The sequence below is a fragment of the Pithys albifrons genome, chromosome 14 (genome assembly GCF_047495875.1).
Source record: "Pithys albifrons albifrons isolate INPA30051 chromosome 14, PitAlb_v1, whole genome shotgun sequence".
Taxonomy (NCBI): Eukaryota; Metazoa; Chordata; class Aves; order Passeriformes; family Thamnophilidae; genus Pithys; species Pithys albifrons.
In genome coordinates this window covers 16666380-16691735 of record NC_092471.1, presented here as the reverse complement: position 1 = coordinate 16691735, position 25356 = coordinate 16666380, and the positions used below count along the sequence as shown (strand labels likewise).

The 25356-nt window shown below is 51.6% G+C and overlaps 3 protein-coding genes and 5 non-coding genes across 8 annotated transcripts; 7 read left to right on the top strand and 1 right to left on the bottom strand.

The window, feature by feature from the left end:
* Positions 1-2077: 2077 nt before the first annotated feature.
* Positions 2078-10023, bottom strand: TRMT2B (tRNA methyltransferase 2 homolog B). Its single transcript, XM_071569575.1, has 13 exons — positions 9856-10023; positions 8743-8919; positions 7991-8045; positions 7413-7532; positions 6921-7020; positions 6263-6333; positions 5646-5792; positions 5407-5501; positions 4667-4881; positions 4437-4538; positions 4175-4294; positions 3132-3231; positions 2078-2344 (listed from the first exon to the last, which is right to left on the bottom strand). Exons 2-13 carry the CDS (start codon positions 8901-8903, stop codon positions 2218-2220), a joined length of 1413 nt encoding a protein of 470 aa, XP_071425676.1. The 5' UTR covers positions 8904-8919; positions 9856-10023; the 3' UTR covers positions 2078-2217.
* Positions 10024-10292: 269 nt separating this feature from the next.
* On the top strand, positions 10293-11759 carry F8A1 (coagulation factor VIII associated 1). The gene has a single exon (XM_071569275.1). The coding sequence runs from the start codon at positions 10335-10337 to the stop codon at positions 11397-11399; it is 1065 nt and encodes a 354-aa protein (XP_071425376.1). The 5' UTR covers positions 10293-10334; the 3' UTR covers positions 11400-11759.
* Positions 11760-13053: 1294 nt separating this feature from the next.
* Positions 13054-24967, top strand: DKC1 (dyskerin pseudouridine synthase 1). The gene is made up of 15 exons (XM_071569554.1): positions 13054-13132; positions 13315-13376; positions 13645-13731; positions 14594-14685; positions 15216-15400; positions 15882-15946; positions 16517-16643; positions 17002-17132; positions 18094-18237; positions 18674-18794; positions 19895-20013; positions 21141-21244; positions 21702-21768; positions 22969-23133; positions 23608-24967. Exons 1-15 carry the CDS (start codon positions 13117-13119, stop codon positions 23674-23676), a joined length of 1554 nt encoding a protein of 517 aa, XP_071425655.1. The 5' UTR covers positions 13054-13116; the 3' UTR covers positions 23677-24967.
* On the top strand, positions 16048-16295 carry LOC139678738 (small nucleolar RNA SNORD17). The gene has a single exon (XR_011699084.1). It is a non-coding gene; the product is annotated as a small nucleolar RNA SNORD17 (small nucleolar RNA).
* On the top strand, positions 16848-16923 carry LOC139678734 (small nucleolar RNA SNORD83). The gene has a single exon (XR_011699080.1). It is a non-coding gene; the product is annotated as a small nucleolar RNA SNORD83 (small nucleolar RNA).
* LOC139678737 (small nucleolar RNA SNORA36 family) lies at positions 17303-17437 on the top strand. Its single transcript, XR_011699083.1, has one exon. It is a non-coding gene; the product is annotated as a small nucleolar RNA SNORA36 family (small nucleolar RNA).
* On the top strand, positions 19035-19282 carry LOC139678739 (small nucleolar RNA SNORD17). Its single transcript, XR_011699085.1, has one exon. It is a non-coding gene; the product is annotated as a small nucleolar RNA SNORD17 (small nucleolar RNA).
* Positions 20331-20406, top strand: LOC139678733 (small nucleolar RNA SNORD83). The gene has a single exon (XR_011699079.1). It is a non-coding gene; the product is annotated as a small nucleolar RNA SNORD83 (small nucleolar RNA).
* Positions 24968-25356: the final 389 nt, after the last annotated feature.

The window sequence follows — 25356 nt, the reverse complement described above, 5'->3', positions numbered from 1 at the left end:
AAGCCGAAACTGAGCCAGTTCTAGGGATGTGGGACGGCAGCCAAAAGCAGAGCACAGTTGCTCACTAGTGGGAAAACAAGGACATGTTAGGAGAGGACACAGGAATTACGTGCTGTGGAGGAAAAGCGGACGGGGGTCTCTTGCACATAGACAGCCTTCAGTTCCAGATAGTCAGGTGCTGATACACAGCAAACTACAAATTGCTTCATGTTTTTGCACCAGGAAAGCAAAAGAGATGTCTTGTCCCTGTGGTTCTCCAGGAACCCGATGCCCAAAAGGGAAGGTGAGGCCTCTTGTGTCACCCACCTCCACTGCACGTAAAACCTGTCCTGTATTTCCAGCAATCCAGAGGCTAGTGCAAAGGTTTTCTGGTCCTCTGCTACATTCTCATTTAAAGTTATTCTCTCTCCTGAAATTTAAGCAAATTTCCTTTTGATCAAAGCACAGCCAGGCTAAGCAGAAATGGATTCAGATCTTGCAGCGAGAAACCAAATTATACTTATACAAAGAACTTCTGGAATACTGCATCCTTTGGTATAAAATGAAAACAAGAGGCTGTAACAGTGTGCAAAAATCTTGCACTCATGGAACACTGGTGATTTAAGTCTGAAGTCTTCAAGGCATGCATTTTAAGCCCCTGTGGCTTGAGAACTGGTGATTGTTCTTATTATTCCAAGCTCAGGTTTTCTTAGGACTGGAATTAAAAGTTTGAAAAATACAGGCAGCTGTCCCTGCTTCCTTAGGAGTTTATCAGCCTTGATTCAGAATATCATGGGATTCATAAAATACAAGGGAACTCTGCTCATTCATCCCTCCCTCCCCATTACAGCAGTTCAATCACTGGAAGAGCTGGAGAGAATTTCATATTACATGGAGCTTCAAAGTGAACAGGACAGGCCAGATACAAAACACAAGAAATTTTTTTATGTGCTATTGCAGAACATCCTGAGGAGGGAAAATGGTGCTGCTGACTTTTTCACAGGGTACTTCATACTTAGGTGTGTGTTAGTGGAGAAGAGAGAGGCAGGTGTGGAAGGAGAGAGACTGAAATCTGTTCTCTTTTCATTTTGTTTTGTAGAAAAATCTCATTGCCTCCAACTTACCCTGTTACTGACAGTGATTCAGTGTTGGGTTTGGAAGCTTATATAGGAAGTATTTCCCTGACCCCAAAAGTCAACATTTTCCCATTGAAGCATGAGGATTTATTTCTAGTTCTAATGGTTTCTTCATAGCATGTTTTACCATCAACTTGAAAAACAGCTGGAATATCCTTGAAGCAATCACAGAACTAATGGCATGGCAGTATTAGAAAATGCAGCAGATTTTAGTGAGTGTATTCACATGTTGATAGTGGAAACTCCCAATACCAGGTGTTATGGAACCTTACCTGTCTGACCATCCAGGAGCCACTCCTGGGGTCACACTCACAACCACCCCAGACTGTCACAGCTGGGACTGAAGCCCCATTGCAGCAGTGGTTCCAGTGAACACAGAGGTGCCTTGTTTAACTCCTCACACACCCCACCGACACAATCACATAACTTCCCTTCACCAGCTCTACCCCAGTTTCCCGTAGCAGAGCCTCAGACATCTGAATCCTTTAAATATTTTAATTGTGGCACAGAAATGTAACAACAGCTGGAGCTGGTGCCTCCAGGGAGGGACCCCAACAAAGGAACCCCTGGGCTTTCATACCCTTGCACCCCAAATCTCCTTGCACAATAGTTCTGACCAGTGGAAAATTAGGGTCTGGGGTCTTTCTGTTGTTCACTGGGTTGTGCAGAGACTCTGAGTGAGCACCCACCTACCCCCTGGCTGGCCCCACAGGTCCCCCTGCCCTTTGTTAGGCACAAGTGTTCCTTGCCAGGGCTCCAGTAATTTCCCACCATCTAGGGCACAACTTGCAGCTTAAACACCAAGCTACCAGTCCTGGGCATCTTCCTCAACACAGGGAGAGTGTATTTTCCAGGCTGCTTTAACCATCAGGCCAACGGGTTTGCAGGGGAAAGAAGGGTGATAAATGCTACAGAGAACCTTTTCACCTCAGAAATCCAAGTGGTTCCTTAGGCAACCCAAAGTAAGAGAAAAAGCAAAATCATTTATTTTTATACAACCTATCTAGAAAATAAGTTAAAATCCTAACTCCATTGACTTGAGTCTTCGGGACAGGAGGAGGTTGCTTCCCAAGCTCTCAGAGCTGGCATACCTGCCTCCTTGTCAGCGGGTGAACAGCAGCACCAGCTCACAATGAACAGTGTGAGGAAACATGTCAAAAGGAATTGCCAGCACTGGGGCAAATGGCTCTCCTGTCAGCTTCTTCCGTGGGTCAGGTGGGCAGCACAGCCTGTGGAAAGCAAAGACCATCCTTTAGACCAGTAGCAGGACCCTTCCCACCATTACTGGCAGCACAATAGCACAGAGGATCCACTGAGGAGCTATTGTTTGTTTGGCTAATGTTCCTCAGTCTGCAGCTGACACTGGCTGAGGTGTGGAACCATCAATAGTGAATCCCAAACCAGTCCTGAAAACAAGGACAAGTTGAACAGGCAGTGGCGAGTTTAAGGCTCCCTTTCTCACAAGCCATCCCAGCTGAAAGACACTTAATACCCTTAGGATGCAATTTTCCATTTGGCATTACCTTCATGGTCAGCTGGAGACAGGTTTTTCACATGCAAATGGGCCTACCCCAGATAAAGACTGAACACATAAAGCCACCTAAGCAGGTGACTAATCCCCTTGGCTTCACTTTGTTGTCTAGGGGTCATCCTACCTGTAGTGAACCCAGTGGACTCCATATCCCATATCCAGATGTCTCCAACTTTTGTTGGAGAAGGATGCACAGTGCCATTATAACATGTGTGCACTATTTTCTATTCCTTGTTGATGCAATAAAGCATCCTGCTGGTACATAAAACTCAGAGAGTACCTCCCTATCTTAAACCAGCTAGTGTAGCTTGCTGGGAAACCCAAGGTAATACAGAAGGATAAAGCCCTTCTGCCTGTGCACTTAGTCCTGGATCTCACCTGCAGAACTCACCCAGTTGAATTTAACCACAACAAAAACCTTCCTAAGCCTTGTTGGAATAACAGGGTCTGTCACTAAGGTCAGTGGAGAGGAGGAGAGTGCTCACTCAAGGAAGTTCCTCATGGCTTCACCCTCTGGCTTGCAGGAGATGTAGAGCAGCCTGCGGATGGACTGGCAGTTCCGGATGGCCCTCACAACCCTGTAATCTGCAAAAACACACTCTGCTTTGCCAGGGACCCACCACCCCTATGAGATCTGCAGGGGAATGACTGAACACCGAGCATCACAGAGCTGCACTGAACTGTCAGAAATACAGGGGAAAACAAGATACATATTTTGCCATTTTGCTGACAGCTTAGCCAGTTGGGCAGGGTAGAGCAGTGGGAGAAATCCCTCTGCTTCCCAGGGGGATGAAGGATGAGAGAAAAATTGTTACTTAGCAGAGCACGGGAACATAAAACCTTCCACACTCACACTTGTGAAAGTGCATTTGGCCACCTCACTGTGACTTCCCAGTACACACTGCAGGGAGTTCAGGGGAGACTACTGAGATGGTTACAGGACTGGAGCACAGTAGGCACGAGGGCTGGGGTTACTCAGTCTGAGGAAGAGATGGTAAACGAGGATCCTTCTGCTGTCTTCAGGGGCCTCATGGGGGATTACAGACAACACAGGGCCAGAATCTTCTCAGAGGGGCACAAGAAGAGCGTGAGAGGCAATAGATGAAGAGCAGTAAGGGGAAATACTGATTAAATATGTTAGGGAAAACATTTTCAGGAGAGGGGATCCACCCTTGGACACATTCAAACCTCAGCTAGGCTTTATAGCCCTAAGCAACCTTATACAACTCTGAAGTCAGCCTTGCTACAGTAGGCAGAATGCACCGCAGACCTCCAGAGGTCCCTTCTCTCCTAAATAATTGTGTGAGTCTGTGAAAGATGGAAAAAGAGCTGTCTGCTTTAAAGAGAAAGCATGTTAAGGAACTGAAAACAGCAGATTGTAGGGTTTTAGTTGTTGTCAGCAACAAGGTAAAAAACTGGAGACTATGCAAGCAAAGGGTTTGGAACCAGTATAACAGGTCTCACAGAACTCGTTCAAAGTTATCTGTTTACAAGATGAAAACAAAAAATAGCAAGCATATTCTCTCACGTAGCCCAGCCCGAGATGGGTTCACCACAGCAACGAGCGGCCGAGCATCCTCCCACGCCGCCAGGAGTTGTGGCAACACGGCCTCTGCCTTCCCACTGTGGAACTCACAGTTTGAGATTCCTGCGAAGCAGAAAGAAACCACATGAACAGGGTCCCAGCAAGTGTTAGTTGTAACATGATCCACACTTTGCTGTGTGTAACTGGTTACTTCTGATTTTTCAGCAGTCAGTTTGAAATTCTGCCACAGTGAGTTTGAACTCACCATTGAATGCTGCATTCCATTTAGCATCCTCTATTGCCTTCTCCACCACCTCCACACCAACAACCTTGGACACCTGGTGAGCCAGAGAGAGACCAATTGTGCCTGGAAACACAGGAAACAAAAACACTCTGTATATTCATGCTGAAGAAACAGGCCTTTACATAGCAAGGGTGAGTTTTGGCACACAAAGCACCAGCCCTGGGAGCCAGGCTCACATGGCCACTACCCACCTGTTCCACAGCAGATGTCAAGGAGGACAGTGTCTCCAGCAGCCTGACAGAGCTCCCCAACTGCCTGGTACAGAACTTCTGCTCCAGCCGTGTTCACTTGGAAAAAGGCATCGGGAGAGATGCGAAACTTCAGGCCAAGCAGTTCTTCAAAGATGTGAGGTTCCCCGTGGAGCAGCTGGTAGGGAGACTGCTCATGGGAGCAGCGAGTCATGGTGCTGGCAGAGCACACAAAAACAGCTGTTAGAAAGCAGCAGAGAGCAGGTTTCCATTCCCAGGGCGCTCATGGGCAGGGGAGGATGGTTCTCTCTCCCAGCAACTTCTATTTCATGTAAGCCTTTCAATAAGATCAAAGAATTTTGATTCTTTGTAAGGGATCTGTGACTTGTAAGGCCTAGATTTCACAAAAAGGATCAAAATTACTTAAAAGGCAGCAGTCCTTGGGTCTACTCCCCAGTTTTGCTGCTAATGTGATTTACTGTCTTGGAAAAGTCACTGTAGGGTTTTTCTTCAGTTTCCCAGACTCGTAACTCCCATGAGGTAGAGCCATAGTGTGTTCAAGCTTTACAGGTCTGGGCAAAAAAAGATGGGGCCATTTTAAAACCACATCTTTAAGAGGGATCCAAACATGTGTCATTCTCTTCAAGCACTCCCTGAGCTGGTAGAATTTGAATTTGATCAGAGAAGGGGGAGAGAAAGGAGGTGGCTTTGTTTCCACTCATTCCCTGTGTCAAGACATCTACCTCTCTTGGAAATAAAGTGAAGTCAAGGCACAGACTGTTCCAGGTCCACGTGTGAAGAACTCCTTGAGCAATGCTTTCTGAGTAGCCAGTGCATCCTGTCAAGAGCAAGAAAGGAAAACCTGCCTGTTTGGGTAATGTGATTAGACACCTCTCCCCAGCGATACACCCAGCAGGCTCAGGTCAGCCAGATATGTGATGTGATGTGATCTTGCCAGGGGCCCTGTCCTGCATATTCTCACCTGGCCCAGCTCCTGGGGGTGGAAAGTGATGATGGCCATGGTGTGGCCACGGCTGGTGGTGCGAACCACGAGCTCCCGCCAGTGTCCACCTTCATGGAAGAGGATGCAGGAGTCCAGGGGGGAGCGACAGATGAACTCTTCATAGCACTGAGAGGAGGGAAAATGGCACTTGTAGTACCATGAAGACAACTGCCCTGGTCTTAGCCCCCCAGACAGGCAGCCCTCCCACCAGTGTGATCTGGTTTTTCTGTTTGATTTCAGTAACACTGGATGAAAGCTCTTTCCAGGCTCTTGAAAGACAAGACATTTTAGTAATTTCACCTTGCAATTCTTATGTATTTTCAATAGATTGACAGGAGGAATTCATTGTTATTTCATTAACATCATCCTTTGGGACAGTTTAGAGGCTGCAACATTAACATGCAGGTTCTAAAAAAATATTTATCCATCAACCAGTGTTGGGTATGAAAATTTTCAGACTGTGAAAATGAACTTGAAAATAAAGAGTAACTGAAATTTCAGTGTTCTCCCAAGTAAGAGTTGTTGCAGTCTCTCTATTCCATGGTCAAGGGACAGACATGATTTATTTATTTATTTATTTATTATTAATCATTTACCTGGGCTACTTGACTGTGTTTTGGGGGTATGTTCTTCATGTGGTTGGCTTTCACACAGACAATATTTCTGGCTGGAGAGAGATGGACAGGTATTTAACTGCTCTGTTTCAAGTCACATAAACCACTGTAGCATCTAACATGATAAACTGTGGTGAGGCCTTTCCCCTGAATTCTCTCACTGCATAAAAAAAAAAAGAGGAAAAGAGAAAAAACTGGTGTCCAAGTGTCCCTTGCAAGGAGCACACTGCTCATATCTTCAATGCACAAAACCAAACTGCCTCATGCACTCCAAACACTCCAACATTGCTCAGCTGCCTAGAGAAGTGCACATCCTCCCATGTTCTTCCTGCTCAGCACAGTCTCCTGGAGCACAACAAACCAATGGGAACAGCTTAATTAAGAATAACAGAGCTAAATCCTGGAGGCCAACTATCACATCCATTATCCTTCCTACTGTATTTTGCAAATTAGAAAAATACAAGTGTTTCATAAGAAGCAAATGAATTCAGGTGTTAAAATTGCTGCCCTGCTTTGGTGGTGTCTGTTGGCATCCCCCAGGATTCAGGCTTCTAACCTGGGAGGAGGCTGTCACAGCAGAGCCTTGCCCCAGCCCACCCCACACCAGCAGCTTTCTATTAGTTTCTTGTCCTGCACTGACCTTTGCCAGTTCCCACATACAGCCCCACAGTTTTGGGGTTCCCATCTGGTCCTCGGTTCACAGAGAAAGTAGATTTGTTTCGGTAGCCATTAATGATGGGCTGAGGGAGGAAAGAAAGAAAAATAAAGCCTTGGATTAAAAGTAATGGAGAAAAGTCAAAACTCAGGCTGGTTGTTTTGTTGACAACATGGGTGTGCAAAACACAGAAATGGTGCTTGTGCACAAGAACCCCAGTACTCCCCCTTGGGAAGAAGAAATGACTCTTTGAGGCAGAATGGTGACAGGTTTATCAGGGAAGCCTTGGGTACAAAAAAGGGTTCCTAAGCACTGGAATTATTTCACTCTCAGGCAGTCACAGGCTGCAAAGGACTAGTTAGCAAGGACTGCCACAGACACACTCTCTGCAAGCAATACCCACCATGAGATTCTTCAGCTGTTGAATGAGAGACTGTGGGTGGCCCAGAGGGGAGAGCACTCCCATGGGATACTCACTGAAGGGACAACAGGCTGGAGAGGACAGCAGAGCCCACCAGGTTTCCGTGCATCTATGCCCAGCTCCTCAAGATGAGATGCCAGTGTCTGCAAAATCTTCCTCTGGCTTTCATACTTCACCTGCAGAGGAGTTCTAAGCCAGAAACACTCTCACAGGACCACATGATGGTGGGCAGCTCTTCATCACCCACCTCTGGGAAGTCCAACAGGAAATAAGGTAAGTGAAAATACAGCCCTAGAGGAACTGCCCTTTTCATCACCACAGCTGGTTGGAGCAACAGGAAGAGGAAAAATCCTCTGTCCATGGTCCCCAAGAAGGGGCCTGGAGCACTTGGTCCAACCTGAAACCCCAATGAACCAGCTGTCCCACAAAGGACAGGATCACTGTGCAAGTGCCCATTCTCTGTACCATAAGGAACCTCCCAGTTCTATCCTTTGTGGTAACTGAAGGATTAAAGCAGGAGTAAAAGGGCTTTGAAGAGTTTACAGCATTAAGATGATGAGGGCTAGTGCTTAAGGGGCTAGGAGGGGCAGTTGGGGCAACATAGTAGAGAAAAATCTGTGCAAACACATCTTACCTGCAGCTGCTCCTGGTAGGGAAGTCTCCACAGTGGAGTCACTGCATTTGCTAACCTGGAAAGCACAACACCACTGTAGTGCCCAGAGATACTTCCCCTATGTTATACCTATGGCATAACATCCCTGACAGCTGTTTCATGGGCAGGACTGTTCTGGTGTGGGCTCTGAACACCCAAACTCCCAGTGAACCACAGTGAAATGCAGTTCGTGTGTAGCAGGCAAGTTGCCCATTCTCAGCAATAGTTTAGAGATAAACCTCAGAACTTGCCACCACTTGTATCTGAGATAGAACAAGCATGAATAAAACACATAAAAGCTGAATAAAAAAAAGGCAGAGTAAGGGGTGAAGCGGACATGATTCAAACACTCATAACTATCCATCAACTACTGACTCGCTGAGCCCATGAATAACATCACCCCACAGCTGGATAAATTGCTGTTACTGGGTACTGGGATTTTTGGGGCTGCTTCCAAAGCACCCAATGCCACCTACTATCAGGCACAGAACTGCAAATCAAATGGACTATCACTTTTAGCTTGCCAATAGGGCAACATGTCTGCTCCTTTCCTCTTAAGCCTTTTCAGTTGTCTTTTCCATTATTCCTATGCCCAGACTAAACTTGGAGGAAGAACAGCAGAGCTGTGTTTCTTCTACTGGAAGAGCTGCACGAGGGTAACACCCCCAAACCCACTGCTCTCACTTGCAGCTTTGGAAGAGTGCTCGGTGATTTTGGAAAAGCCATAGCCATACCTCTCCTCCCAGGACGGGTCCGGGTGGCTACAGCACTCCCTGGCCTTTTTCTTCGCTTTCCCCCTTGTCGTTGTCCCCAGGCTGCGGTCCCGGCCGAGCAGGGCGAGCGGCGGCGGGCGCAGGGGCCAGTGCGGGGGTCTCAACACGCAGGACAGAGCCATGGTGCGGGGCGAGGGGCTGCGGGGCGGCGGCACAGCGTGGGAAACCCGCCCCGCTCCGGGAGCGACAGGGACACGCTCCGGGAGGGACAGGGACACGCTCCGGGAGGGACCGGGACACGCTCCGGGAAAGGACAGGGACACGCTCCGGGAAGGGACAAGGACACGCTCCGGGAGGGACAGGAAAACGCTCCGGGAGGGACAGGAAAACGCTCCGGGAGGGACAGGGACAGGGACACGCTCCGGGAAGGGACAGGGACAGGGACACGCTCCGGGAAAGGTCAGGAAAACGCTCCGGGAGGGACAGGGACAGGGACACCCTCCGGGAGGGACCGGGACACGTTCCGGGAGGGACCGGGACACGTTCCGGGAAGGGACAGGGACACGCTCCGGCAGCGACAGCCGCACTCGGCTCTCACCGCAGCCCTTCCACCCGCCGCCTCCCCGGGATGCGGGAGCCGAGGAACCGCACCCCGGGCTCGCAGAACCGGGCACGGCTCGGGAGGGCTGAGCCTCACCCTGCGACACGGGCAGGGCAGTGTCCCTGTCACAGCAACCACGTGGCCGCGCTGAGAGCGGAGCGGCACCGGCCACCAGCCCTGTCCCATGGGATGCTCAGGGCAGGGCAGCGCGGGCTCAGCGCTCCCGAGCCGGGTCACCGCGGGGTGCGTGTGTGCTCACGTGTGCAGGGATGTCACCCAGCCCCCCTCCCAGGCCGCGCCTCCAGCAGGCGGTCATGGAAAAGCAGGAAGCAGGGAAGCACACGTGATGATCCCGCTCGCCCGCTTAACCCTCACCGGCACCCAAAATTCCCGACTTTTCTCCAGGGATTTCCCGAGTCAGCCGTGGTTTATCTATTTAGGGACCCCGCGAGTTTTCTCTTATCCAAAAGTTCGCCCTTTGCCTCACCTAAAGTTCCTGCCGCCACGCATCGGCCAGGGGCTCACCCACTCACCTGCTACCGCTTGGGTGAACCCGTCTTGTTTGAACCTGCTACGGCCCCGTCCGCGGACTCCAGAGCCTGGTTCTGGCCCTGATCCCGGTCCCGGTTTCAGTCCCGGTCCCGTCGCAGTCCCGATCTCGATCCCAGTCCCATTCCCGATGCCGATCCCGGGGCGGTGGGGCCGGACCTCCCGGCCGCCAGGGGGCGCAGTCGCCGCCCAGCCCCGCCTCGCGTGACCACGCCCTCTATGGGCGTGTCCAATAGAAACCACGCCCCTTTGTGGACGGGAACAGCTACAGCGGTCTCGGTGACCACGCCCACTCTCCGTCCCGCCCATCTGTCACGAGCGGGCGGTGCTGGCGCTGATTGGCGGGCGCGGGAGGCGGTGCGGGCGCTGATTGGCGGGCGCGGGAGGCGGTGCGGGCGCTGATTGGCGGGCGGGGCCGGGCTCGGCGCGGGCGCGGCGCGTCAGTTCCGTGCGGGCCGGGGCGATGCTGGCGGCGGGCGGCGGGTCCGGCCCCGGCGGGGCGGGCGGCTCCGGGCCGGGGCTCGGCGGCGACGGGGACTTCCTGGCGCGGTACCGGCTGGTGTCGGCCAAGCTGCGGCGGCGCTTCCTGCGGAAGCCGAACGTGGCGGAGGCGGCGGAGCAGTTCGCGGCGCTGGCGCGGGAGCTGCGCGCCCAGGAGAGCCTGCCCTACGCCGCCTGGTGCCAGCTGGCCGTGGCGCGCTGCGCCCAGAGCCTGTTCCACGGCCCCGCCGAGGCGGCCGCGCTCGCCGAGGCCGCGCGGCTCTTCCTGCGGCAGGAGCGGGACCTGCGGCAGCGCCTGGGGCTGCGCGGCGGCTTCGGCGAGCACGTGTCGGCGGCGCAGAGCTGCGGGGCCTTCGCCGCCCGCCTGCACCTGGAGCGCGGGCAGCCCGCGCTGGCGGCCGGGCCGTGCCTGGAGCTGGCGGCGGCGCTCCGGGACACCGGGCAGCCGGCCCGCGCCGCCGCGCCCCTGCAGCGGGCGGCGGAGCTGCTGGCGGCCGCCCGGCTCCCGCTGCAGGCGCTGCGCTGCCTGGCCGAGCGCGCCTCCTGCCTGCTGCTCGCCCGCGACTTCGCCGGGGCGCTGGCGGCGCTGACGCGGGCGCAGGCCCTGGCCGGGGCCGGGCTCGGCGGGGCCGCCGGGGCCGGGGCCGCGCCCGGCGGTGCCTTCCTGGACGTGCTGGCGCGCTGCGAGGTGTCGCGGGTGCTGCTCCTGCTGCTGCTGCAGCCGCCGCCCGCCAAGCTGCTGCCCGAGCACGCCCGCACGCTGGAGCAGTACTGCTGGGAAGCGCCCGACGGCGGGCCGGGCACCGCGGGCGGCCCCGGGGCGGGCGGGCTGCCCCCGGCCAGCACATACCTGCCCGCCGAGCTGTTCCTGCTGCTGCAGTCCGCCGTGCTGGCCTGCCAGGAGAAGGACGCGGAGGCGCTGAAGGCCCTGCAGGCAGAGCTGTGGCCGCTGCTGAGCGCCGAGCAGAACCACCTGCTGCACCTGGTGCTGCAGGAGATGCTGAGCCCTGCCGGGCAGGGGATCTGAGCGCCTGCAGGGACTGTTCGGACTGGTTGCCTCAGACTGTGCCAGCACGGACTCTGTTCAGCTATTTTTAATACCGATTCTGTAACACAATCAAGCGATGGTTGATGAGCAGTTGTGCTTGCCTACACATTTACCTTGTGTCACAGTAAACTGCTCAGTGTATGTACTGGACTTTGTCATGCTTGGAAAAGTATAATCCTGAAGCAGAAAAGCCAGTTTGGGGCAGAACAAGGCTGTGCATTAAAGGACTGGCTGCAATTTGCGAGCGTTGGAGGGTTTGGGCATCTGGGGATCAAGTGTGGGAGTTGTTTTTTAAAGAAAAACAAACAACCCCCCCAAACAAATAAACAAAAACCTAACAAAAAATACATAAAAAGATAATTTTTTCCCCTCCTGAAAACAACAGACACTGCAGTCAACACAAGGCCACGTGGTGGACAAAAAGGGAGTTGGTCACTAACCTGCAAGTGGTTGGGGACTGGTGGTGGTGGCCTGACTAGTGTCTGTGTGACAGCTGGTTACCCCAAAGAACTGGGTCTGCACAATGGCAAATCCGCTACAGCTTGGGGAATTGGGGAATTAAATTAATGGTGGAGGTGGAGAAGGATGAGTTATTGGAGTGGACTGTTAGCTTAGTTCCTTTAAGCTGCTGTCCCTGTCCACTCTTTGGGCACCTGTGACTCTTGCTTTCTGCCTCTTTGGACCCTTTGTGGTATTTAGATGAAGAATGCTGGTCTTTAGGTGAGAAATGATGCCACTGCCTTTAGTGCCAAATTCCTCCAGAGATAAAATACAACTTCACTCACGGTAGGCTTTGTCCTGGAAGCTGGAGATACCCTGGGGCTGTGTGAGTTGTGTGGATGGAAGGTGATTCTAATGTACTCACCTAATGATCAGTGAAATGAACACTCAGCCAGTGCTCCCAGAGACCTCTCTGAGGCATTGGGAGAGAAGCCAGAGGCAGGAGTTGATTTTGTGAAACACTGGTATTACAGTCTGGAGACAGCAGTCTTTTCAAAGGCTTTTCTAATGTTTTTCACATCCCACACTTAAATAACGAACTTGGTATGTTCCTTTCTGCAACACAAACATTTCCTCCCACAATATGTAAAAAGCCTTGATCACCACAAGCCTCTTCGACAAGGTTAAAACGGCTGATAAAGCCTCGAATCAGAGCCGGATGTTATTTTGTCGCCGAGTTAGCTGTGGATGTGCCACGCCGGGAAGAAAAAGCAAAAATCCGTGCAGCGAAAAGCACTTACGACCCTCTCCTTTTTAAACCCAAAGAGATGGAACTGTTACCGGAATTGTAACTAGATTAGCACTAGTGAGAATACCAGCGATGAACGGCAGCGGCAGGGGCGCGGAGCGGGGATGCGCCGAGCGGGGATGTGGGGAGCAGGGATGTGGGGAGCAGGGATGCGCGGAACAGGGATGCTTGGGGCGGGGATGCGCGGAACAGGGATGCTTGGGGCGGGGATGTGCGGAGCCGGGATGCTTGGGGCGGGGATGTGCGGAGCGGGGATGCTTGGGGCGGGGATGTGCGGAGCCGGGATGCTTGGGGCGGGGATGTGCGGAGCCGGGATGCTCCTCCCCGGCGGGGCGGTGCAAGGGGCGCGGTGAGCGGCGGGCGGTGCCGGTGACGCGCCGTCGCGGGGCGCGTCGGGACGGGGCGGTCGTTCCGGTGCGAGCGGCGGGGACACCACGCGGCGCGGCCATGGCGGACGGGGACGGTGCGCAGCGGTGGGGACCGGCGGGGGCGTGGGGACCCCCGGCGGGGAGGGGTCGGCGCAGGGCTCGGGGCCGACACGGGGGAGGGGGCAGGACGGTTTGCCCTCTCCCTGCGCCTTTGCCCCTCTCCCCTCCCGGGCCTGGCGCGCTCCCCGCGCTCACTCCCGCCGTGTCGCTCCCGCAGGTTCCAGCGTGAAGAAGAAGCGGAAGAAGGAGAAGCGGGCGCTGGCCGACGAGGATGTTGCGGTGAGCGGCGGGGGAAGCTGCATGGACCGGACTTGGGGTGCCAGGGGACTCCCCCAGACCCATCCCGGGTGGAACGGGATGGGATGGTTTGTGGGGACCGTGGGTAGGGCTGGAATGGGTTTCTTGCGCGGTGGGATCGCGGCCGCTCCACGTGGATGCGGCGGCGGAGCCTCCCAGGCCACGTGGTGGAGAGGGCGCATGGAGGCGGCGGGAGCGCGGCCCGCGGGATTTCCCCTCGCTGATCCCTCTTAATTCCGTCCCCCCGCAGGACATCCAGCACACAGAGGACTTTCTCATCAAGCCCGAGTCCCGGGTGCCCCAGCTGGACACGTCGCAGTGGCCCCTGCTCCTGAAGGTAGGGCGGGTTCTGCGCGACCTCGTGGTCCATCCCTGTTCCCGCGCCTTTTGTCCTCTGCCCGTGGAGGTGCCCTGCTCCTTGGGGAACCCCCCTGCATGGCATCTGCACGCAGAAATCGTGTTATTAGGGCTGACCAGCGGTATTTACATGCCTCTTGTTAGAAACAGAATTAGGGGTTTGCTGAAGCTAAAAGGATTGTAACAGAATAGTTAAGGGGTAATTAGTTTCTAACGGGTTTTCCCGCCTTTGGAGTGAGTGGGGGGGTCTTGGACAGGCAGGCGAACCGGGCCAGACTGTGAGTCCCCAATTCCCAGCCAATAGGAAGAGGGGGCAGGCCGGAAAAGGGTATAAAAAGTTCTGTTTCTTTTTGTTCTGGGTCTGTGTGTTGGGCCAGAGAGAAACACACCCGGTTCGGCCAAACTGTTAAATAAAAGTTTAGTTTTGCTTTGACGACTTTATCCCCTCTAAATTTTATTGGTAAAATGTGAGAATTTTTCATACTCTTTTATAAGTTTATTATGCCTTGTAAAGATTTTGGCAGATTTCTTAAGTTTTTATTTAGGTCTGACTATAGCCTGTAGATTCATAAGTTGCTTGTTTTGAGTTCGATTAGATTTATCCTGCACTGTAAGGATGTGTGTTCTGCTGCTTTCCCATCTATTTCAGCCCAAGATTTCTGTTTCTTTCTGTAAAACATTATTGTGATTTCACTGTTGGGTCCGTTTGATTTTGGAAGTGGCTCTGTCATTTTCAAATCAGATCTTGTGTACCTGGGGAGATGTGTTGCAGCAAAGCAATGCTGGAACCAAGATGAGCTCAACAAGTCTTGCAACTTCTGCTTCTGCTTGGAATTTTGTAGAACTTTGACAAGTTAAATGTGAGGACAGCACACTACACACCTCTTCCCTCTGGTGCTAATCCTCTGAAGAGAGAGATTTCTGACTATGTTAGGTGAGTGCAATAAGGGCCAGAGCAGTGCATTTTTCTTTCACAGTTAATACCTTCAAGACGTTTTCTGTCTGGATTCCCTTTGTACCTTTCTGCTTCACTCAGTTCCTTGCCATTAATCATTTAAACAGGGCCTGTAGGTCACTCTCTGTAAAATTTGCTTTTTTCTGGGGTTATGGCTGGGCTGTGGATGAACATGCAAACACCTGAGGAATTTTCTGGAGTCTGGAAAAATCCTTTGGCTTGCTTGGCTCAGAGACTGCTTGGAGTTTGTGGAGTTTGGGTTCTTTTAAGTACTGAGTAGTGATGAGCAGTAAAGGGAGAAGAAAATTCCTTGATCATGGAATATATCACCTACTGTGCATGGAGCAGCTCCCTGTGTGCTCACTGGGAGTTGCTGGGAGGCTCATTGGTTATTTGGCTGAATAGAAACACATTTCTTTGCAACCATGACCAATATTGTTAAAGTTACTGCCCTGTTGCTGTGTTTGCCTTGATGCTTAGCCCCTGCTTTCTGCCATCTTTCACTACAGGTCTGGCTTTATTAACCTCGACAAACCTTCCAATCCATCCTCCCACGAGGTGGTTGCGTGGATCCGGCGCATCCTCCGAGTGGAGAAGACCGGCCACAGTGGCACTCTGGATCCTAAGGTGACTGGGTGCCTCATTGTGTGCATTGAGAGGGCAACTCGGCTGGTCAAGTCTCAGCAGAGTGCAGGTATGTTTGTTGCCCAGGGCCGTTAGCAGTGATAAGGGGCGTGTGAAGTACTTTTGGAGACAATGGAGATTTCCTGTACTTGAAAGGGCCAACCTTGATCTTCAGTGCCTTGAACTTAAATGTTGCATATCACTCTAATCCACTGAGGACACATCCATGCTGTCAAAGTGTTTTTCGGTTGCTTCGCTGGGGCTTGTGCTCTTTGAGTGAGAACACTTCTGACAGAGTTTCTTGTGTTAGGTGAGCTTATGGCCTCAGCCTCTACTAGTCCAGTGAAATAAAACTTGGTGAAGAAATAACTGTAGCTTAGGTCTGTTTCCCTGGAAGAATAACCAACTCTGGAATAAACCGTGCACACTTGAGAAGAGATGGTTGTTAAGATTTCAGGGCCCTGGGGACATGTGGCTTTAAAGGAGTGTGGACGTTGAGGTCAACATTAAATGGAAGTGGCCACTCCTGACTGCTCTTGTCATTCTTGCAGGCAAAGAGTATGTGGGAATTGTTCGGCTGCACAATGCAATTGAGAGTGAGGCTCAGCTGGCCAGGGTAAGTCTCACGTGCTCTCAACCATGCTGGCACCTGGCATGCAAAGTTTTGGGCACTGCTGGGAGATGAGGGGGCAGGAATGGAGCTCAGGTGTGCTATGTGTGAGGTGATGACACAGTTTATCCATTCTCTGAGTGCAGTGGTGCTGCCCTTCTGTAGCACCCAGATTCCTGTTCTAGGGTCTGGGTGCTCTGCAGCCTCCAGAGATCCTGCAGCCTCCCAGTGTCCCTCTGGGGGCTGCTGTGGTGTGTGGCTGGCTGCTTGCAGAAGGGGAGCAGTGCTGGCAGGGTTGGAACCCCTCTTTATGGGGGCTCCATCCTCACTGGGACGAGGGATGTTGTCTGATCACATGATTGCCACCTGATGGGAAAAGCCTGGCTGTGCTCACTGGCAGCCAAGGTGGCATCTTGACCACATCTTTGGTTTGGTTTGGCTTTATTAAATAGGATGCCACCAAATTATGATAAACTTTATGGTTTCTTACTTGGGAATGATCATGGTTTTGGATACTCCATGGTGCTCTTGCATTAGGACACAGGTGTGAGCTGTTGCTTCTCCTTCCTCCCTCAGGCGATAGAAACTCTCACAGGCGCGTTGTTTCAGCGACCACCCCTCATTGCTGCTGTCAAACGACAACTGAGAGTAAGAACCATCTATGAGAGCAAGCTGGTGGAGTATGATCCTGAGAGAAGATTAGGTAAAATAGGCCTTTCTTGCCTTCTTCCTATTAAGCCAACAGCTGGTATAATTTTCTGTGAAACAGAGTGCTTTGTGTTCTTGGCAGATGTCTTAAGGCTTAATTCTCCCCACTATCAAGCAGTAACTGCTTCATGCATTATTTTTATTAGCTGAGAAGCAAATACCATCCATTTCTTGTACCTGCTGCATCCTTCATGGAAGAGCCAAATGATGTCAAATAGATGGCATTAGCTCTCAGGGCAAGGATGACCTTCATCTATCACCCCATGCTGATGGCTCTGTGAAGGGCTGGTCATACAGCTTCTCTGAAAGGATATGGTTCATTTCTTAATCTTCTGTCCTGTCATGCATTCCAGGTATCTTCTGGGTGAGCTGTGAAGCAGGAACATACATCCGAACGCTCTGTGTTCACCTGGGGTTGCTGCTGGGTGTGGGGGGCCAGATGCAAGAGCTCCGCAGAGTCCGCTCAGGCATCCTGGGAGAGAAGGTAGAGTGGCAGCTCCAACTATAACCAGCTCATTTGTATTGTCAGACTTGTAACAATTTATTGGAACTGTGTGTTTTACACTGCTAGGAGAGGGTTTAGGCATGTGATGGCCAGGAGGAGTTTTGGGAATAGTCCCCAAAAAGTGGGAGCTCTTGCCATAGGTGGTCTGTAACCAAAGTGTTGAGTTCAGTTCAGGATATTGCTCCTGTTCTGGTAATTAAACTTTGGGACAGTGAGTGACTGGGAAGTGCACCGTGGTGACTGAAGGTTTGTTTTATGTCACCTGTGTTTCTCAGCCTACAAACCATGCATTCCACAAATTCAGGAGTGTGAACTGTCAGCTTGGCATTGGCACAGCCCAGGGAACATGTTTTGTTGGAATGAGCCTGGGAGATGCATCCTTGTGAGATTTTGAACACTTGTACAGTCTTTTCAGTCTGGTCATAGGTGGATTCTGCTGCTGGTCCAAACTCCAAGAACTAATTTCTTTGCAAAGCAGAAATACCGAGTGCAACTGTGCTTCCCCACCCATCTCTGCTCTTAGCACAGCTGTAATCACTGGCAATCATTTCTGAATTCCAGGTGTTGGGTGCTTACAGCTGCTTCAGGATTTATTCCATGTCACAGATTGAAGAGCTGGTTAATTAAGACTGTCTAGAAGTCCCAGAAAGTTAGTTAGGTCGTATTTTAGTTCTGTGTGGGCAGAATTAACACACTGGATCCAAGTGCTGTCTGAGATTAGGAAGGTTGAATTCTGGTAGCCCAGGTCAGGCTGACTTCAAACTGCTGATGGAAAGTATTCTTGCATCTTTTAGGTTGCATTTTGGTGCTTGAGTTGAACATCTGTTTTCATTCTCTTCTGGCACATTGTTTGCTGTTGGACTTGAGCTGTTTTCTTGTGTATGTGCCTGTTTCAAGTTGGTGGCTGGTGGGAGAGTTTAAAGGGATTGTGTCTTTGCAGGACAACATGGTGACCATGCATGACGTGCTGGATGCACAGTGGCAGTACGACAACCACAAGGATGACAGCTACCTGAGGAGGGTTATCCTGCCCCTGGAGAAGCTGCTGACTTCACACAAGAGGCTTGTCATGAAAGACAGTGCGGTGAGTTCCTGAGGTGGTGTCAGTTGACAGAGGCTGCCAAGTATCCTCCTGACTTGCACAGCTGATATAATACTTGGGAGATCAGGCACCATGTGATGTCCAGTGCTGTCCTGATTGTGACTTGTGTAGAACCTAGTAAGAGCCACTGCCAGATCAGCAGTAAGATGCAAGAGCCAAGAATTAAGTGACAGAATCTGCTCTCCTTACTTGAGGAGGACACTGATGGTTATGAGAGATCTACCTCACCCATGGTGTGCTGTGATAGGTTTGCTTGCTTCCAAAGCCCCCAAATTTTATATAGTGGGTAAAAATAAATAGTTAGGGATATTATTGCTGGGATGGTAAGGGCAGTGGGAAGCTAAAAATTAGATGCACTAACTGCCTTGTTTTTACTTTCCTAGTAGCTTACAAGCCCTCCTGTTCTCTACGCTTTCAGGTTAATGCCATTTGCTATGGAGCCAAGATCATGCTGCCTGGTGTTCTGCGGTATGAAGATGGTATTGAGCTTAATCAGGAGATTGTTGTCATCACCACAAAAGGAGAAGCCATCTGCCTAGGTATGAAACTCCTCATCCTTCTTGTGCCCAACTCACTGCAGAAATGCCAGGCTGTGCTACAGTGAATGCACCATACATGAGTCCCTGTGCACAGAAGGTTTAATTAGTGCTTCCTGATGGGGACTGTGGGCCCAGGGCAGCAGGTGTTGGGCAGGATGTTAAAAAACACTGGCTGCATCAGTCCTGGGCAGGGTGTGAAGGGTTCTTCTGCTGTGTTTGTGGTGCTCAGGTGTGCTGTGTGTGAGGTGATGACACAGTTTATCCATTCTCTGAGTGCAGTGGTGCTGCCGTTCTGTAGCACCCAGATTCCTGTTCTAGGGTCTGGGTGCTCTGCAGCCTCCAGAGATCCTGCAGCCTCCCAGTGTCCCTCTGGGGGCTGCTGTGGTGTGTGGCTGGCTGCTTGCAGGAGGGGAGCAGTGCTGGCAGGGTTGGAGCCCCTCTTTATGGGGGCTCCATCCTCACTGGGACGAGGGATGGTGTCTGATCACGTGCTGCCACCTGGCACATCACACTTCTTGAGCAGATCACTGCAAAGGGACTCAAGCAACTGCCAGATCTGTGCAGTGACTCTATAAAGAGTGCTCTGTTCTAACCAGGGTCTTCAGAGGAGCTATGTAGGTGGCAGGGGCTGACACACAGTGATGGTGCTCAGTGCTGCATGGCCCCATGCTCTGTCCAGACCCATGGGACTGAGAAGCCTTGGGAGCTGTAACACAGCCAAGCTATTCAGCCCTTCTGTTTGTACTGCCTGCACTCTGGTCATCTTGGGGTCCTGGCAAAGAAAACATAGTTTGTTGGTAGGATGAGGCTCCTCTTGCCTGGCTCTGCAAGGCTGTGGGAGCTGACAGAGGAGCAGCTTTGTTCCCTGCTTTAGTGGTGTGGTTCCTTGAGATGCCTGGAAGTGCTGTGGTTAATCCATGACTGGCACACTTGCTGCCTTTGAGCAGGGCAGCTCTTAGAAGCGTTAGTTCAGAACTTGAGTGTTTGGGGTGAAACAGCCCTGGTGGGGGGTGTTGGTGCTCCTTGTGCTGAAAGTGGAAGAACAGGCTGTTGCAGTTCAGCTGCTAAAGGGTTAATGACCTCCCTGTCTGCTTCTGCAGCCATTGCCTTGATGACCACAGCAGTCATTTCTACCTGTGACCATGGCGTTGTGGCAAAGATCAAGAGAGTGATCATGGAGAGAGACACTTATCCCCGCAAATGGGGTCTGGGGCCCAAGGTGAGTGGTGCGGGGGTGCAGCCAGTCCCAGGGTGGTGGTGGGAGCCCAGCTGTTGGGATGGGGGACTCTGGTCCCCTGGGATAGGGCTGTACTTGTGACTGCTTCAGAGCCTTGGTGTAACTCTACTACAGCCTTCTGGAGCTGTGGTGGTGGCACTTCCCAGTGCCAGGACCGTGCCAGCCCAGTGCTGGTGGGAGCAAGGCTGTCCTCCCAGTGGAGCCTGGGCAGTTCTGCTCAAGGCCCAGCTGGGACCTCTGCAGGTGTTAAGGTGAGGGCTCCTCAGGCTTGTACAGCACTAACTCTCCTCTAGTAAAGAGCCAAATGATGTCAATTAGATGGCATTAGCACTCTGTGCAAAGATGACCTTCATCTATCACCCCATGCTGATGGCTCTGGAGGGGCTGGGCAAGGAGCTGCTTTTCGTTCTGGTGCAATGGCAACACAACTGTCTTGTGAGACACTAGATTGTGCCTGAAGAACAGGAACAGTGGGAATACCTATTTTTGGGTTCCTCTCCCATCTCAGGCGTGTGAGTCATGGAAATGAGCAGGCAAGCAGTGCTAGCTTAACTACAGCCAGACTGGCCTTTCACTGTACTGAGTGATGCAGGTGGAACTTAAAACTCAGTGCCAAGTTGCTGTGGCTTATTCCATTCATGTGGTTCAGGTGAAGTGCCCAAGGCTGTGGGCCTGCATGCACATCTGTCTCACAGCAATGGTGAGGTAATGATAGGACAGTTCAAGCATCTCAGAGTCTTTTGAGAGTCTTTTGAAAACCTTGGAAACGAGAGGTTCAGCTCAAATGGTGCAGGTCATTAAACTGGAGAAACCCAGTCAAAGATCTGAGCTCCATGATTTGCAGAGTCATATTACTCTGCTATTGTGTCTTCCCCCACAAATTAGCCTTTATTTGCTGATGAAGATGCCTCCTGTCTGAGATTTAGGCTGCTGTGCAGGAGATGTTTTTTGTGATTTATTAGAAGGTCCTTGGAAAAATGTTAGATCAGTGTAACAGTGTTGTTTTGGCTTTTTCCTGGATTATGTCACCTTATTTTGAGTGGCTGAAGCCCCAGGGAGGATTTTTCCTACCTGGAGCTGCAGTTTGATGGATTGCACTTTGCTCTTAGGCCAGTCAGAAGAAGATGATGATCCAGAAGGGTCTGCTGGACAAGCATGGAAAGCCCAATGAGAGCACACCTGATTCCTGGAAGAACGAGTATGTGGATTACAGGTGGGTACAGGGTATGTGGCTCCCTCATGGTGTTCAGAGGGGAGCACTGTGCAGCCAGGGCTGGGTTTGGGTGCTGCTGTTTGGGTGTGGAGCGTGTTAGTCTTGACCCAAAGCTGTTCACTGTCCAGACCTGTGGGGTGCAGTTGCATTTCTTGCACTCCCAGGAATGTGATGTTGGGCTGTGTCAGAAGGAAAGTGCCTGAGCAGACAGTTATCCCTTTTTAGCCTGTGCTTGTGGTTCTAGAGGGAGTCAGTCTGCTAAATTAAATGGAGGAGGCCTTGCTGTTGCCCAGCCCAGCTGGCCCTGGTGCAGGCTGCAGGTCTTCCCCACACCAGCTTTCCCACCCAGCTCCTGAGGTGGATTATGGATCCCTTTTGAGGGGAACAGGGATGGAACATGTCCAGAGCAGCATGAGACAGTGACTGTCCTACTCAACCTGGGCATCTTCCCTTTCAGGGATACTTCCAAGAAAGATGGAGCTGCTGATCACCAACCTGCTTCAGAGCAGGAGAGGGCTTCAAAAGTGAGTATCCCTGGTGCTCTCTGGCTGTAGGATTTTTGGGCCCTGATAAAGAATGGATATGCACCTGTTCCTTTAGGCAGTTGATTTTGGGTGATTGATTCAGTGGTGCTTTGGCTGCTGGTTTCACAAGGTGTTCCACATTGTGGGAGCCTGGAGCCTCCATGTGTGCTGTGGCCCACAAGCTGGCTGTAAGGTGACCTGTTGAAGGCCTTACCCCTCCTGGGTGTTTGTCTCTGGGATTTCATGCTTTGAGTGCAAGTTCTGTAGCACAGCATCAGAATTAGGAGCTCTGACTTGTATGAATTGCAGTGTTAAGGAAACTTCCCTGTCTGACCATTCAAATGCCACTCCTGGAGTCACACACTCATCATCCCAGACTGTCACTGCTGGGACCAAAGTCCCTTTGCAGCAGCAGCTCCAGTGAACCCACAAGTGCCCCATTGTCTTCAAACACCACACTTACACTGCCAGACAAGCCTCCTTCACCAGGTTTCCTGCAGCTGAGTCTGATGTTGGATTTATAAAAGTAAATAATTAATAGACTGGTGTAGCAACAAGTCAGCTCTAGCTGGTGCCTCCAGAGAGGGACCCCAAACAAAGAAACCCCTGGGCTTTATACTCTTGCTCTATGCCCCTGTTGCTCCCATGCTCTGCACGCACCTGGCACCTGCCTTTTAGCCCATGCCAGCACCACAGGTCCCCATGCCCTTTATCAGGCACAAGGTCAGTGCCCATTCACAGCTCCTAGCCTGTGATTTCCCACCACCCAGGGCACAATTTTCAGCTCAAACACCAAGCTGATAGCCCTGGGCATATTCCTCATAACAGCATCCAAGAAAATACATTGCATGGGCCACAATGGAGGTTTGCTGTGCCAGAGAACATATTTGGAGACTAGACAGTTGCAGGAATGTTTATGCAAGAGTCGCATCTAAAATTCCCTAAGACAGGGCTTGTGCATGCCCTTGGAAAGGTGCAGCAGTGTTTCAAATGAACACTTGGAGTGCAGGAAACACTGAAAAATACAGGGTATGCTGGAGGGGACCACTGTCAGTCTGCCGGTCACCCTGCCTGCCCAAAGCATTAACTGAAGTGAGATTGAATCAGGGAAAGTGGTTGCAATGGCCTTGCAAACAGTTTTTCCATCACCTGAGCATCATTGGAAGGTGCTGGTGTGTGTGACAATGTGTTTCCCAACAGAGGAAGCGAGAGTCAGAGAGTGAAAGTGAAGAAGCTGTGACCCCACCATCCCCTGCCACCCCTCCACCAGAGGAGATGAGCAAAAAGGAAAAAAAGAAGAAGAAGAATAAAGAGAAGAAGAAGGCCAAAGAGGCAGCTGAGAGTGGGGAAGAGCGAATAGAAGTGGTATGTAATGAGTGCTGCCATGGTGTGGTCCAAACATGGGAGAGGTTGCTGTGTGTCCCAGATACCACCAGGACAAACACGTTGGCATCCTGCTGTGAGTGTGTGCAGAGTGCCAGGCTCCCAGAGCAGGGAAAGGTGTATTACAGAGGTACATTTGGAAAGTGAACTGGCTCAGGGTGGTGGGAGACAGGGCAGGTGAGGCTTGTGGGGGTGCATGTGCAGTGGGGCAGGGATGGGATGAGCAGCCCTGGGACAGCTGATGGGCTCCTGCCAGGCCACTTCTGTGCTCTGGTGCCCTGTCATGGGTCCTGGTGGGAGGATGGTGCTGGCATTCAGTTTATGCTTGTGTGGTGGTGAGGGAGCACTGCAGTCATGGGGAGCCTTAACTGCTTCTGGAGTGAGGCTGTTCCTCCTGAAACGAGCAGTGGGCAATTCCTGTTTGATAACTTGCTGACATTTCCAACCTCTTCACAGACCAGTGAGACCAGCACCAAGAAAAAGAAGAAGAAGAAACAAAAGGAGGTAGAAGAGAGCTCAGAGTAAGCAACTGGATCTGTCCAGAGCAGGCAACCTCATCAGTAAGGAAGGAGGAATCTGAGGCCTTGGGAAGAGGAGGACTGGCTGTGTTGGCAAAGGGGCCAGCAAGCTCCAAGCTCTTTTCTGCTGTGCATATGAGTGAGCGGGTGTGTTTGCCCAGGATGTGCCTGGCTTGGGTGCCCCTCTTCATCCTGTTTTAAGGGTTGCCAGAGGAGCAGGGTGCCCGACTGTCCCTGCACTGGATTGATCTCTAAAGCTGAGCACCATGATGCCAATAGAAGTGATCTCTTAGGGAAGCTGTAGCTTCTGGCTCTTACTTGTTGTCTGTTTTCACATAGAGGGTGGAATAATCTTTCTCCCCTTTCTAGTCTTGTTTCTTCCTATTCTTCCAAAGTTGAACCTGTTACCTGACAGTTACAAGAATGTATTGGTGCCAGGAGGACTGGCTTTGTCACAGCCCATCTGAATGGGTTTGGATGGGGACAGTTACTTGGTTATTTAAAGGGCTCTGGTTAGATTTAACTTGGCCACATGCTTGGCTTGACCTTTGTGAGATCAAATAGCCCACCCAGTTATTCTTCAATCCGGTTTTTTTACTTTTTGCACAAAGATATTAAAATGTTTTAATTCCTCCTGTTTGCTTTACTGCCCAGTTAACATGCTTGTTGTCAGTTGGTCCCCAAACCCAGTGCCCTCATCAGTGTGTACCTCTTGCTGCCTCTCTTGTTCCTGTCTACCCACTTGCTGGAATGGGACTGCAGGGCTTTTTGTTGCCTTCCCTGGTTTTGGTGCACAGTGTGCTCTGAAGTCTGGAAGTGGGGGTGTTGCTGGGGGCAGGGGTGACCAAGAGGTGACTGGACCATGTGTTTTTCTGAAGGGCTGCTGGGACTGGAATCCTAGTGAGGAAAAGCTTGGTCAGAGTCAGCTCTTCAGGGGGTCTTGGGCATGGGGCTTAAGCAGTTTCAAACAGACTTTTCCTAATTGCCATATCTGGAATGGCTTCCTAGGGGGGTGGAAGGTCTCTTCTGTCACAGGGGTAGTGTTGTGCCAGGATTTTAGCTCCTTTTAGTGGGGTCAGATCCAGGCTGCTTTATTGTGAGATTCATCCCTGCAGACATTCTGTAACTTTTGTTTTAACCTTGTGCATTTGTCTCAACTGTCTATCCTCCCCTCCAAGTGCTGGAGATCAGTGCAGGCAGTGGGGACAGCAGCTGGTGGCTGTCAGAACCTGGGCAGAAAAAAGGTCCATTTTTATTTCCTCTTTTTTACATAAAAAAATAAAAGTCCTGTTTTTGAACGGGTGATTTCCTTGCTCATCTGGCTCCTCTGAGAGGTCAGTGGTCTGTTCATGGGGCGGGGAGGCAGCTTACCACAGGTGGGCAGGTGGCTGCCCCTCCTGCTCAGCCTCTGCTGCTCTTCTGGAGAAGCTGCCAGTGCACAGAAATGGTCATGGTGACATGGACCGTCACTACAGGGGTCTTGTCATTGCTCAGGACTTTGGAGGTCCTGTGGGGACTTAAGGAAAACTCATGTGGGGCAATGCCTGGAAGCTGGGTGTTCTCTGTTTCTTGCCTGTGCTGCAGTGAGTTGCTGGAAAGGTCTCATGGTGCCTCGAGGGACTGTTCAGTCCTGGCCTGCCCAGTCTTGGGTGTGTTCAGGTCAGGGGGTGGGAACAGAGCTCCAGGA